Raw genomic sequence first — 14,886 nt, 5'->3', positions numbered from 1 at the left:
AAAAACAAACTAAAAACTACTTCCAAAAACATTCAGCTTTGATATTAATGAGTTTTTTGAGTTCATTGGGAACATGGTTGTTGTTCAATAATAAAATTATTCCTCAAAAATACAACTTGCCTAATAATTCTGCACTCCCTGTATATGCAATGATCGATGGTTTCAGCTACCAAGTACTTAAAATACTTAGACGGTTTTTTGTGTTTATTTTCTTTAATTGCAGAGATTTGTTTAGGGCCTTGCTTTTAAGGCTAAGCTTCCAGTTTCTTGGCGGAAATGTTAGAATTATTTCGTCAGAAACGTTCTGCGTCATTCAACGTCACGCCTCCCATCCAATCCAGTGAGGCCGCCGCGTCAGCTATAGAATACCTGTGGGCGGAGAAGCGATTCCGGTTCCGGGTGTTTTCATATCCCAGTCGGAGGCGATCATACCTCTGATTATGCTATTTTATCGGAAACTTTTCTCGATTGACCACTGAATAAATTAGAATTCTTTTAATTAAGATTGCCCGATCAAAGCCGACAGCATGGCGACACGCTCGGAGAGAGAGAAGGCCCAAAAACTCAACGAACAGCACCAGGCCATCCTGTCCAAAATGCTGAGAGAGGAAGACAACAAGTACTGCGCCGACTGCGAGGCGAAAGGTGCGGTGTTCGTTTTGTCGGCGATTTTATTGTTTAACTGTACAAAGTTAGCAGTTTCACTCAGAATCAAACAGTAACGGTAACTAACAGTATAACATCCGCGCTTCTTAGCTTAGCTTAGCTAACTGGCCCAAGCTAGTCACCTGACATTCTTCCCTTTAAGCTAAACTAAGTGGTTAACCAGCATGCTAACTTCTCTAAAGCTACATAAGCTCCCCACAGGGTTTCTCCCTCGTCGCCGTTTGCTTAGTTACCGGGATTTGCAAGCGGTAAACAAACTGTGTCAGGTCTTTCTAAGAAACTTCAGCCAACTTTTTTTTTAAATTAGATCATTGACAAAGAATGTAGAACTTGCATCCTACGTTTCAAGTCACAACAAAGACTAGCATGTTTGAGTGTTTCTTCCGGCATTTTTGTATCTTCACCTCCCAAACTGGGTTTAACTGTCATTAACAGGTCCAAGATGGGCATCCTGGAATCTGGGGGTATTTATCTGCATCCGATGTGCTGGCATCCACAGGAACCTGGGAGTGCACATATCCAGAGTGAAATCAGTCAACCTGGACCAATGGACAACAGAACAAATCCAGGTACTGATTTCTTGTTTTTCCACTTTTCCTGTGTGCATTACTGAACTGACCTACCGGGCAGTAGCCCTGGGGGCTGAGAGGTCAAGGGACTCTGGGTCTAAGTCCCTCTTTGGACTGATTTGCTTACTGGCACAACATGAATACAAAAAATGCAAAACAGCTTAAAGGTGTACCATAACTTCTATACACTGAAAATAAATAAAGAAGAAAATGTAAATGAACACAAGAACTGAATGCATTTCTCCTTTTTTAAATGTGATATTTAAATGTCTTTGTCAAGTATTCCACTATTGGCTCTCTAATCCTTTTTTATGTACAGTAAGCATAAATATGGTTAGAAACTGTGAAATGTTTTTTTTTTGATTGGGCATATGTGTTCTCCACTAAATGTAACCTTCCTTGATGGTTCAGAGCTGTTAAAATATTGCTGATTTTTCATTTGCACTTCAGGAAACTTGGCCAGACACAAAAACAGGAAATTCTGTTCAGTGGCTAAAGACATCATTTCTTGTCCGTAATGTGGGTCAAGCTTTAATTTTCATTATGCACTGTCATCAGGACTATCAATACCCTTCATTTATGTCATTTAGAATTTACCTTAATAACCACTTTTTAAACTGCAAATTACTGTACAAGTGAACTTGCTGTCATACTAACAACTAGTTGACATTTTAATGACAGCTTCAAAATATCCAGGCTTGTGTTGTTAAATACTTAATTACCAGGAATATTGAAGAAATATTGGTGTCAAACCTCAGTCAATGACTAAAACCAAAACTGATTGCAGTATTTTTAACCTTAACGATATAAACTATTCAGTTAAACTGCATAAGTTGGCTTATCACTTGGGGGCTATTTTCTCATATCTGAAAAGTGCCACATAAGGTATTGTACACCCATTTTTATCTGTTGTGCCATATTTGTTATGAGCGAACCTATCATGTGTTTAGTCAATTGATTGCCCCAATGAAACACTGTATCCTAACATTATCCATTTTGTTTACATCTTTGTCTTCTCTTCAGAGTATACAGGACATGGGTAATACCAAGGCCAGGCGGCTTTATGAGGCCAACCTTCCAGATAGCTTTAGAAGACCTCAAACAGACCAGTATCCTTCGCTTAGAGCAAATCCACAAATGTAACAAAAAAGTGCCATGCAGCATATGTTTAACCGTTTTTTCCCTTTTCTTGGAGTTACATTTTTCTCTTAACCCTTACCTCAGAGCAGTGGAATTCTTCATCAGGGATAAATATGAGAAGAAGAAATACTACAGCAAGAATGTGACCAATGGCACCAGTGTATGTATCGACTAAACATTTCATGAAATTATTCATTTATTGTACTATTTTCTAAGTTTAGTCTGTTCTTGGAGCAAATGTAACCCACATAATTTCCTTAGTTAATAATAAAGTATTCTGATCTAGATCTTCATAATGTTTTGTACTCACTCATTCTTCTTTCTTTTATTCTTTTTTTTATCAGCCAAAAGATAGTAAGAAAGAAAGGGAGCCCGACAGAGGAAGCAAAGTGTCATCTTACACCAAGGTAAGTCTCGCATGTATTCCAGTAATAACAAACCTGTCTCAATATGCCCTTTAGCATTGTTTTCTTATCCACACTAAGTTTGTTCTGCTTTTGAATTTTACAACCCTTTCATTTTTTTTAAAGAGTGAAGAGTCCAAGCCAGTTCCCAAAATCAGCCCTGCTAAGACTGCAGAACCCTCTGTGAACCTACTAGGCCTAGGTGAGTGTGAAAATGATTCAAGTTTAGCACCACCGCCAGAGGACATCCTTATTGGGGGATTTAATGAGAGTAGAATGTGCTGTGGGAAAGTTCTGACTAATATATTGTGTACAGAATTAGGATAATTAATATGTCTGAGTTTATTTGTTTTTATTTTTAAGTATAGATAAGTTTCCAAGGTGATATCTGGATGTAGTACATGACATCTAGCAATCAAAATACACTGTAATTTACACTGTAAAATCACTGTTTATGTGATGGTGATTACCTCTACACTTTGCTCAGCTCTGCATCTTGATGCTGTGGTGTTACCTGAGATTGTTTACTTTTTGGTTCAGCGTTAAAGATTGTCTCCACCCTTAGCTGTGCCATCTTCTCGTTTCAAACATGTGGCTCTGCATGTGTTTACCAAACAATGGAGGAGAGAGAAAGTACCATATTTAAAGGGTTTGGTTGCGTCAACTATCAGCATATCTGTAACACAGCAACTAAACCATCTCACTTGTAAATGATAGATAGCAACACCACTTGGTCTTCTCCGCTGTCTGTATCAACATTGCGCTGACGTCTTTTCAACACGCTGCTGTTACTTGTGGCTGTGATGTTATTTCTGTTGCTTTCAATTTAAAAAAACCACTGCAAGGTTTTTGAGTTGAAAAGAGGAAGTGCTTCAGCTGCTGCAGTAGACATGTAACTTCTTGTTTCTACTTTAAATCCTGATGTTTATCTAGAGTATAACTTTTGTTGGATCAGTATTAAGTAAGTGTAGCAGGAAAGAAAGAAGGGGCAACACTGGATTGCACAACATAGATATCTCTGCCATCCTTGCACCAAGTATAGGTTTTCTTTTGGCTTGATTGCTAGATCACTTAAAGTAGGTCTTTTAGTACATGCAAGGTTTTCTGGCATGGATAGATTTTAGCAACTTCTTCCAAAGCGTTATTAACTAAGGCACTTTTTTTTTCTTTTGTAGAATTTTTTTTCATTTATTAATGCATTTTTGACAACTTTGATTTCTCAAATGGTCAGAAATAAAGGAGAATGCATAAACACAAACATGTTTCCTTTACAGTATGAGGACAAACTCTGTTTGCATAAATAGTCACTCCCCAAAAGCTCGTTCTGAGCCAAGAGGAACTCTGATGTGAATGGAAGTTATGTAGATTTTTCTGTCTTAATGTTCAGCTGTTTTGTTTGAACAGTGTGCGCCTTTGTCATCAAATTGTGAAATCTTCACATTAGTTCTTGCTTTTAAATTTCTGTACTTTATTTTTTTCAGCATTATAGCTGTGATCGGTTTTTGGTTCATAGGACTAATTCATTTTATTAAAGAGGCTTCCTTTATTTACAGTTAAAAGAAGATGCTGTTGTGTTTTTGACTGGCTTAAGGGTTGCTTGCATTATTTGGATATCATGTTTACTGTTATTTTTCTTCTGTGGCTAGTGAGCTAAATGGGCTAAGCTGATTAATTTTTTATTGCGCTAGCTGTTGTTCTCACTGCGTGGGCAGCTTTGTAGCTGTGGGAGGTTTTTACAGTTGAATATTTAAAAAATAAAAGAAAACATTTTATGAAAGCAGTTCTGTTCACTTTTAACACCCTTTCTAGGTCAATTAGCCTGTTCTATAAGGATTATATTCCTGAACTTTAAATAAAGATCTTTTAATTAATGCAGACCACAATCAGGAAATGGTCAGTGGGTAGTGGGAACTATTATTTCCTGATGTATTTTTTTTAAGTTCCACCTGTAAAACAAATGTTTCCTTCTTTCTGTCACAGACGCACCAGCAGCTGCATCAGCTAACAACGGTAGCACAAGCACAAGCCAGAATAATGACCTGGATATATTCGGCCCCATGGTCTCCAATCCCCTGCCCTCATCCACATCCACAGCTCAGTTTTCTCAGGTAAAATTGAGAAAGCATTTCCCAGTTCAGATTTAAATCCAAATTCCGATTATTGCTCAGCAGGGCTTAACAGTCACTGTTGCCTGGTTGTAAAACTGAAATTAAATGTGCAGTAAAAAATAAAAAGGCAAATGATAACCATCAGCGTCAATAGCCCACATGACAGCATCACCAGTGCTGAGAGACAGTGAGTTTAAATGAAAGAGAGGCAGAAACACACTTCAGAATATGAATGCAGTAAATCAGGCACTCTTGACTTAACATTGAAATGGGGCTTAATGCAGTGTTTACTTTTATTATCACCACATTCATTAATTTTGATTAATCAAAGAATTTATCAGGTAGGTATAAAATTTAAATATATTAATACTTAGTCAATTTAATCAATAATTCTCTTTTGTTACCTATATTATAGAGACCAAGCCTTCAGGGGTGTCGGCTACTAACATCTCACTAATAGATCACAGCTGAATCAGAGTAATCATGCAGGATAGGCCCATTTTGTATTTATGATCTACATTTATACATAGCTAAAAGAGGCCCCCCCAACAAGACTGCCCAAACAGTACTGTTATTGAAGGATCTACTGCTGTTTGTTAATGGTAGTTGTCTGCTAATTTGTAAATTTTGTTTAGTTGCGTTTGTACAGCACACAATAAAACCGTGTGAGCCATAGATTTGTCACAAAAATGGGTGCTTTTTTTTTGTCATCAGACCTTAAATCTTCTAAACATCTTAATCTCTTTCCTGCCTCCAGGTGAGCTCCAATAACTCGGCAAGCACTCCGACACAAGCTCCAGCAGCTGGAGTGTCAGGAGGAGTAGCCAACTCAGGGTCATTACAGGGAGACCTCGACCTGTTTAGTGAGAGCAGTAGCACCACTAAAGCTGATGACGCAGCCAAGAAGCCCCTGTCCAAGGACTCCATCTTGTCTCTGTATGGGACTAACAGCATGTCCCAGCAGCCCCCCACCGGTAAGGATTTACACACAAACTGAAATAACACCAGTGCCATATTGTAAAATCAACCCTGTTACGAAGAAAAATCTATTTTATGTAGAAACAGTCATGCTTAAAACTTTAACCACAACTCTTTTTGACCTATGAGTCCTTTTAGTTTTTATTGGATTAATTAGTCTACATTAACAGCTTTCGTTTTGTCACCTAATAGATGCAATTCTTTCCCTGCCATTGATGAGCTAGAAGATGCAGAAACCCTGGATTCTTATTTGTTACTTAAATGCAATGCAGTATTTTAAGGTCATTGATCCACTGAATTGAAAATAAACTGGTTCTTATTTTTTTGTAAACTGCCTCCTTTTCCCTGCAGTACCTTAGCAACACACCAGAGGGCCACAGCCCACACTTTGGGAACCACTGCCCTTGACTAATACTTTGCTTGTTAAAGTAATGCAAATGTGGTGACATCACATGATCCACAAGGAACAAGTAGATACCTGTATTTTGCAGCTCAGTCTCACAGAGCTTTGCTGACTTATCTTCCTGCTTAACTAACAGACTCCTTAAAACACACAAGCAAGTTTTCAAAACAGACCCATACCTCAAAAACTAACTTGTTTTTTTTTATGTTCTTGCCTCCTCTCAGCTGGCATGTTCATGGGCCCCTCTCAGATGCAGTTTCCTGTTCAGGCAGCAGCTGGTTACCAGGCCTTCCCTGGTATGGGTACAGCCATGCCACCCACTACTGTCATGGGTGCCATGATGGCTCAGAGCGGTGCACCCATGATGGGGCCCAGTCCAGGAATGATGGTTGGGATGACGATGCCTAATGGCTTCATGGGGAACGCGCAAGCCACCGGTATGATGGGCATGGCCCCCAGGATGATGGGACCACAGGGTGGTGCAATGCCTACAGGCATGATGCCTGCTCAGGGCATGTATGCCATCCAGCCTGGCCAGCAGGCTCAGTGGAACATGGGTCAGGTAAGGAAATAGCTTCGCTGTACTGCAGCATTGTGTGAGGTTATTTAACAAGAGACCTCATGTTAAGACTTGTGCTACTGGTTTCAAGTATGTCACAGTGACAGGAGACTTTTTTTTTTCAAATGTGACCACACCTAGAAGAGTTGGTGCATTGCACAATAGTCCATTGTGAAGCCCTCTACTGTACAGTTTGTAGAGATAGAGCATCCAGTATTCACTAGATGGCAGCACAAGCATGCAGCAGATTTGTAACTATGCACTAAATCCCTAATATATACTGTAAGTAGTTTAGTTGTAAGTGTGGACACTTAAACTGAAGATAAACTCAAAGCAATCTGTACACATGCTACAAAAATTGCATGCTGTCTGTACACAATTATTTCCCATAATGCAGTGTACGCAGAAATTGTAGGAGCTGCTCACAGCTGTAAAGACTAATCTATTATTAGCATAAAACATTACATTATTTAGAGTTTTATTACAGTTAGCACGCAGGGTGGAATTGGGACACAGTCAGAACTTCAGTAATGAACTACTAGCGGGTGGATGGGTAGTAGTATAATGTTGTCCCAGTTAATCTTCAGTGATTATTTCTAATCCAGGCAAGGCGTGGTAATAAGTCAGATGTAGGTGATCCTGCTCTAGTGTTACTCACACTAACCTCTGTAACATCCCCAGGTGAACCAGCAGATGTCAGGGCTGACTCTGAATGGTGCGGGTGGTCAGATGGCCTTTGGTCAACCTCCGTCAGCTATGGGCGGGTGGGCTCCCACTGGTTCTGGCCAGACTCTGAGCACACAGCTATGGAAGTGAGCCTTCATGCAGGTCGGTGGTTGGGCAGAGTAAAAGTCGAGGTTGCAGGATGTGCTTCTTCGTACCTCACTATGAACTGATGCCCATTTCAATCACGGACCAGCCTTCAGAACATGAAAATTGTATCTCTTTTTTTTTTCTCTCTCCTTCTCCCTTTTCTGTCTCTCTTTCTCTCTATTGTGTGAGTGAATTGGGAGTCATACAGGATTACAGCCTGGCAGTTTCTGCCTGTCGTATGGTTTTTGATCATAACTTTTATTTTCCTTTTTTGGAAAAAATGACAAGAAAACAACAGTCCCATCATCAACATCGACATATCAGAAAAGCTGCAGGACCAGTTAAACAAGCTTTTATTGTATCACTGTATCATTATAAGATTATAGAACATTTAAATGAATAGTATTTAAAGGGAGAAGGGTATGACTATGAGGTCAGTTGACACTGCTCCCAGATGTACAGCGCTGTATAACCTTCTTTTAAAGTACTTGGTGGTTCCCCTATAAAATTAAAGTGATAATAAATAATTTCCTTTTACGTGTGTTCTGTAAAACGGATGTCAAAGTTTTTTTTTTATGTCTCAAATTGGTGAAATGTAATTGTTGCAGGGACACTTTTATTTCTCTCATTTGTCTAACATTCGATCTAGTTCTGCTGTGGCCCTAAAAATAAACACAGTGAACTTAATAATCTTCACAACATGTACCCTGGATGCATTCTTGTTAGCGGACTCACACAAAGCACTTTGGCCTTGTACATAGAGGAAGCACGAGACTCCCTCTTCACAAATCCACTAGTCTGCATTCCTATTGTGCTTCTCGATCCTGGGACAAGCATTCAGGCCCAAAGTTCATAAAATCATAAACTAAACTGAAGTTCCTGATTTGATGTGTTTTTGTTACTTAGTCCTTACAATTTTAGGACACAGGTTACATTTATGAATTGTTTTCATGGAGGCAGTTGTTCAAAAAGCGTTGGTTTTTCACACTTGGGTGGGGTTACTGATTACATGCAAACTATTCCTGAGACCAACTGAACCACACCCAGAGCCACCCCTTCAAGCGGAAGAGTCACACGGGAAGAGAACATTGTCGCTGTGAAATACACATTTTTATCATCAAGATGGAATGGAAAAATAGACGGTGGGTACTTTGCAAACCAAGAACCTCCCCACGTGAGGTGGTTATAATTCAGAACCAGTAATGTACGCTTCCATCTTCTTACTGAAGCAATACTTATTGAATATTCAAACTTGGCACAATCAGTTTTCTCATGAGTTGCTATGACCACGAGTCACTTGAACTCATGGTCACTGTGTCTTGATTCTAATTTTTAATAACCATAATTCAATATTTCAAAACGACGACAAAATATCCTACAAATATCTAATTGGATGAATTAATTATATCCAAAAGGTCATGTATCACAGCTTGACATCACATTGCTCTGCAAAAACATCTTTCGTAACATTATCCAGAACCTGAAATTGGGAATAGGATAGAAGGAATTTACCATATTTTACATTTGAAGTCATGATACTACCTACCTACACACGAGTTAACTCGAATTTTACTGCTTGGTAGAGACATGTAACCTCTGGTTGCTATTCTGATTCCCAACATCGAGAGTATCTGACATTTAGCACAGCACAGCTCTCTAAAAGACTATGTTGCTGCTGTCCTCTAGATGACAGTGTTGAGACAGTGGAAAGTTTTAGCTGGAGAGAAGTATTTCACAGCGACTTAAAAAAAAAGGGATTTAAGACCCAAACTACACTGCACCATAGTGCGGACCGAGAGTCCCTGTGGGCTGTGAACCAAAGGCGTTTTTCTGCTGTGAGTCACTCCTCCTCTTGTAGAGCAGAGTGGATGAGGTTCGCTGGACTGTGGTTACATTATTTCAGTAACTTGTTCTCTGTGCACTGCTAGTAATGCCAACGCATTGTAGCCCTTCACTTGAGCTAGAGGCTTTTATTTAACAATAGAGCTCTGTATAGCAGCACAATGAATCTAAACCAACACAAAGCATCTTCAAGTAAGTCAAGTTAGAGCTTGTTTGCTGAACTTTGATGGATATTCATTTCAGCAACACAATGTAGATGTGACTATGCCATGCTCACTGTATTACTGTTATAAAGTTTAAGTTAGGTGCATGAGAGCAAGTCTCTCAGTAAAGAAGCAACTTCTTACTTACCAAAGTGTGGCGGTAACAAGCACCTGGTGGCAGTGTAACATTAATCTTTGCCAAGATATATGATAAGTCTTTGCCCCAAATCTCCTGTCTTACTATGATAAGCTGTGTGCTTACTATTCTGCGGATATACGCTCATGGTGTAATGTGTATTTACGTATTTGATTTTATTTACTTGGTAATTGCTGAGTTTTCTCCCTTCCTAACATTGCTTGTGCAGTATTACATACAGTATATAAAGATTTTTTTTTAGCTGGTGCAGTGAATGCTCTTTTGTTGAAGTTAATTTGTGGGCCTTGCAGGAGCTGGAAAATCATAGTCAGACTATGTGTTTACAGCCAGTAGCAGTTTTGTAGGGAAAATATGCTTCAGTCTGCCTCAGAGTAGTTTTGATCAAGTGGTTTTTGTCTTTTTCATCCGGTAGTTATTCCGAGTTTTGTGTTTGTTAAATGGTATTTTAATTGTGTTCTTTTCAGTACACAAGACATGTCTTTTGTTTCTCCACCTATTGCATGCTAGGATGTGTTCCTCTACACATCCACCCAGCTTATGGGAAACTTTTAAAAATGGATGTGGTTTGAAAAATCAGTTTTACAGTCATTGGAGAAAAATGCTACAGGATCAAAGCTATTCTTTGGGATAAGCTCCCTCTTTCATAGTAGTAAACATTATTGTAAGCACAGCCTTGCCTAAATACATGCATACTGGTCTTCAAGCTGTGGCTTATCAAACCAGCTCTACCTGTTAAACAGCCACCATTCAGTTAAGTCGGAAGGATATGTGTCCCTGAAAGGTGTTCAGTGGTGAGAATGTGCTGAAAGCGAATACTCTGCTTGCACAGAATGATCAAAACACTTACAGAGGCTTGAAAAATAACATGTAGCTCATGCTTGGCAGGGCTTGAAAGCCCCTTGAATTTGTTTGGCCTTGTTCCACTCTATCTCTCAACTGTTTCTGCGCCCTGCTGCAACTACAACCCAGTTTGAAAACTTTCACAGTAAGGTCTGATGCCATGAAGTGTTTGAGACCTTTAGCAAAGAGGTTAGGCATTCCTCTCAGCTTGTGTGGCAAACTGTACAATGCTCCAGAATAGAGTCCGCCATCCGAGTGAAGAATGTTCCGGCTTTCACCAGCCCCTTAATGGACTTTTTGACCCTGAACCATTAACAGTGCTGCCAACTAGTACATCAGGCTGTTTCAGACATCTTTAATACTTAACTAAACATTTTTCTGATAGGAAAGGTTAATGTACTTTAGTTAAATTCCACATTGATATACAGCAGGCCTAGTGAAGTGTTGAATAAACTCTGCTTTCTTAATATAATCTTGTTATCAATTGGGTCAAGAAGTAGTTTTGAAAGGTGCAGTAAAGCTTCTGTACTACGTCTGTGCTAAATAGGGTTGCCAACCGTCCCTTAAAATACGGAATCGTCCCGTATTTAGAAACAAAAGTACACGTCCCGTATTGAGCTAATAAGGGACGCACTTTGTCCCGTAATACAGTGAGAATCAAAAGTAGTCTATAAATGTTTATGGAATTAACACTTTGTTTGAAAACATAATTCCCAGCCCCTCTCCTGCTTTGTGACCAATGAGCTGACAGCACACTTATGACAATTCGAGTATGACAATTCAGATTACCGCTCATCTCATTGGTCGAGGAAAGGTCGCTTACGGAGAAAATACCGGAAGACAACAGATGACCACAACAAGAAGCATGGCCAACAGGGAAACAAACGCCGACACTGCGGTGCAAGTCTCGGACGACAGTACACCTAAAGCTGGGCAGACACTGTGCGATTTTTTCAGTCGCGTTATTCAGCTCCTGCTCAAACTGCACGATTGACTCGCAGGGGTTAGAAGTTGGTAGGTCACGATGCAGGTCTCACACTATACGGCCCGATGCTCTGATGCGACCTGAGTGCTCACACTGTGCCTCCATAAAATGAAGGTTATAACAGAAAATCTGTCGCTCGCTCTCCCTCTCTGTCTTTCACTCACACAGACACACACACCACCACCATCAACTTTGCTAAACTGCTAATGAAAAACATTGAGCAGCAGTGTAAATCCAACTATTTTCACGGTTGTTGTGGTCGTGATAATTTTGTGAGGCCACATGGAAAAGGCTCGGATGAGCTTTCCAAAGTTCTACAAGTTGTGCCTCCATCGCTTGTGTCCAGATCACACGCTGCACAGCCGCGCTGCTCCGTCTTTTTCACCGACGTTTACGTGTTTGCGCGCGAGCAGTGTGAGCGGCTCACGAGCGATTGATGATCGGGAGCTGGTCGTGAGGTGTTAATCACTTCTCGTTACCCCACGTATACTACACGACGCACGATGAAGGCCAAAATCGGTCCGATCACTCAAAAATCGGCTCAAAATGGGCCTAAAACCGCACAGTGTCTGCCCAGCATAATGTTTGTTCCCCTCAGAGAAAGGGAAGAATGGGAAAAGGAAAACACCTGGCTGGAAAAAGTTAATATGGGCATGTGCAGTGAATATCAGCGCTATGTGGCTAGAAGTGTGATAATATAATTTATTTTGCGTAATAAACAACTGTAAGGATAGATGATTACAACAAATAGATGACTAATACATAAAAGTAATACATAGATGAATAATGATGATGAGTTAAGATGCGTAATCATGGGAACAAGTGGGTTACAAACAGGAGCAGCTGATTAGCATAATACCTCAGCTGAAGCCAATTGTACTAAATGCACTAAATGTGCACTGTTACAAGAATATTTTTCTTTCTATTGTTTTCTATTATTTTAAGTTAAGCAGGACAGAGTTCTTTTAAAGAAAGATTTACTTATATTCTCAAAAGTTAAGCATGACAGGCTTCTGTTTAAGAAGAGACCTGTTTTATTGTGTTAATGTTGTCATTTTGAGCTAAAAATAAATGGCTAAATGATCATTTGTTTCACATGTGTTCATATCACAAAGAATACACATCTGCTTAAATCAAATTCAAGTCAAATGGTTAAAAAAATAATTTCACACACAAAAAAAGAGCTAGAAAATTCACCACACTGGGAAGGGTGAAGACAACTGGGTCGCCCGGCCCTGGCCACGAGGTGTCCCTTATTTATTTTTCAGGGAGTTGGCAACCCTATGATGCCTGCTAGCCGCAGAACATAATACAACTGCTAGCCTGCCCAGTCAGGAAGAAAGCAAAGTGTTTTGTCCAGTGTGATGAATTGCTGTTGACTGTGGAAATTCAAAACTGTGCCAATAGATAAGCTGTTATTAAAAAAAAAAGTATGACTACAACTAAAGGTTACTGTTGCAGTTTATGTTAAATGTTACGTGCAAGGTATTGTGTGAAGGTTTCTTGTATGGATTATGTATGGGGTGGCTGTAGCTCAGGTGGCAGAGCAGGTCAGCCACTAATCAGAAGGTCGGTGGTTCGATCCCAGGCTGCCTCCTGGCTGCATGCCAAATATCCTTGGGCAAGATACTAACCTGTTTGCCTACTGGTGGTGGTCAGAGGGCCCGGTGGCGCCAGTGTCCGGCAGCCTCGCCTCTGTCAGTGCGCCCCAGGGCAGCTGTGGCTACAATGTAGCTTGCCATCGCCAGTGTGTGTGAATGGGTGAATGACTGAATGTAGTGTGAAGCGCTTTGGGGTCCTTAGGGAATAGAAAAAGCGCTATTTACCATTTACCAATAAGACACTAATCGTGCTAACGTTGTTCTACCTTCTAGCTAATGTATGATGGAGGGTAGGTTACCGCCTGGATGGGGCACATCTGACTATGAAGCCAAGAGACACTTCATGCTCATACTTTGATGTGTTACTCATGAAGTAGGCCTGCAGTAAACAACTTTCTTTATGATCCTATTTTTGTTTTTTTATCCTAATAGGGACCAGCATGGACTTCTTTTTAAAACCAAAATAATATTTCCCTTGTAGCAAGTAGAAAACATACGGGTTTAAGATGCTTCCAGATGTCTTCACTTTTCCCTTGAATTAACTTGAATGTTCATCTTTATAGTCTGTGATTCAGCGGATGGCGAAATTAGCTTAGCCTGGCACTCAGCACCACCTAAAAGCTGGGATGTCATTTTCTGTCTAAGTTAAATATTATACCAGATAAGTTGTTAAAACAAGTGGTGAACACAGCCAGAGATTAGTGATACTATTGCAGGGGATGAAACCACTGTATGATGTGGAAAGGTTTCTTTTACACAAAGACCAAATCCACTAAAGTATTCAGCCAATGCTGACTTTAACAATCAGTTCATTATTAGTTTGATTGAGCAGAATTTCTGTTATATGCCAAGTGTCTTCCTCTTTCACTCTACAAGCCCCAGGCTAGCCTTGAATGGCAAGCAGCCACAACAGTGGGAAATACAGAAATCCTGTTTGCAACTTGGCAGCGCTTTTTATGGGGTTCCTTTATGCAGCCACGTGCAGACAGTTATTAACCTGTTCATGCTGCACATGACATGACAGTTATTTGTTGTAACATTCATTATAAGGTGAGGCTCCTCTACAAATTAAACCAAATTGCTTAAACACCTCCTCTTCCAGTTATGTGGGAAAGTCAGTGGTTTATAAATCATTCATAAAATTGCAGTGATAATATATAATGTTTGGTCCTCTGTTATAAAGTAATTGATTGTAAAGATTTTGGTCAATGTCATGGCCCACTTGTCCCAGATAATGGAGGAAACTTATATAGACTGAGGGTGATTAAAATTTTTGCAATTCAGCCTACAGCCTCTAGGATGGTACATCCACACATGCCATTTCCAAAAGGCAAGGCAAGTTTATTTGTATAGCACAATTCAACAACAAGGTGATTCAAAGTGCTTTACAGAAACATTAGAAACAAAACAAATAAAAAGCATGATTTAAAATTGATTAAAACAAGCAAACTAACTAACTAACTAATTAACAAACAAACAAACAAAACTATAAAATCAAAACAGATAAAATCAGAACAGTAGATAAAATCAGTAGTTAAATGTAAGTTTTGAAATTTAAGCTTAAAAGTGTGGATTTGGTGCTTTATTCAAATGCAGCTGAGAACAGGTGAGTCTTCAA

The 14,886-nt window shown here is 39.7% G+C and overlaps 1 protein-coding gene across 1 annotated transcript; it reads left to right on the top strand.

Moving 5' to 3' along the window:
• The first annotated feature begins 343 nt into the window (after positions 1-343).
• Positions 344-8,167, top strand: smap1 (small ArfGAP 1). Its single transcript, XM_005925031.3, has 10 exons — positions 344-645; positions 1,102-1,235; positions 2,259-2,344; positions 2,460-2,535; positions 2,720-2,782; positions 2,906-2,981; positions 4,760-4,887; positions 5,645-5,861; positions 6,493-6,830; positions 7,509-8,167. The coding sequence occupies exons 1-10, from the start codon at positions 528-530 to the stop codon at positions 7,641-7,643; spliced, it is 1,371 nt and encodes a 456-aa protein (XP_005925093.1). The 5' UTR covers positions 344-527; the 3' UTR covers positions 7,644-8,167.
• The last annotated feature ends 6,719 nt before the right edge of the window (positions 8,168-14,886 follow it).

Source organism: Haplochromis burtoni, unplaced genomic scaffold (genome assembly GCF_018398535.1).
Source record: "Haplochromis burtoni strain Fernald_Lab_line unplaced genomic scaffold, NCSU_Asbu1 Contig_70, whole genome shotgun sequence".
Classification (NCBI taxonomy): domain Eukaryota; kingdom Metazoa; phylum Chordata; class Actinopteri; order Cichliformes; family Cichlidae; genus Haplochromis; species Haplochromis burtoni.
The sequence above is the reverse complement of the archived record's forward strand: the minus strand, read 5'-3'. Positions and strand labels throughout refer to the sequence as shown.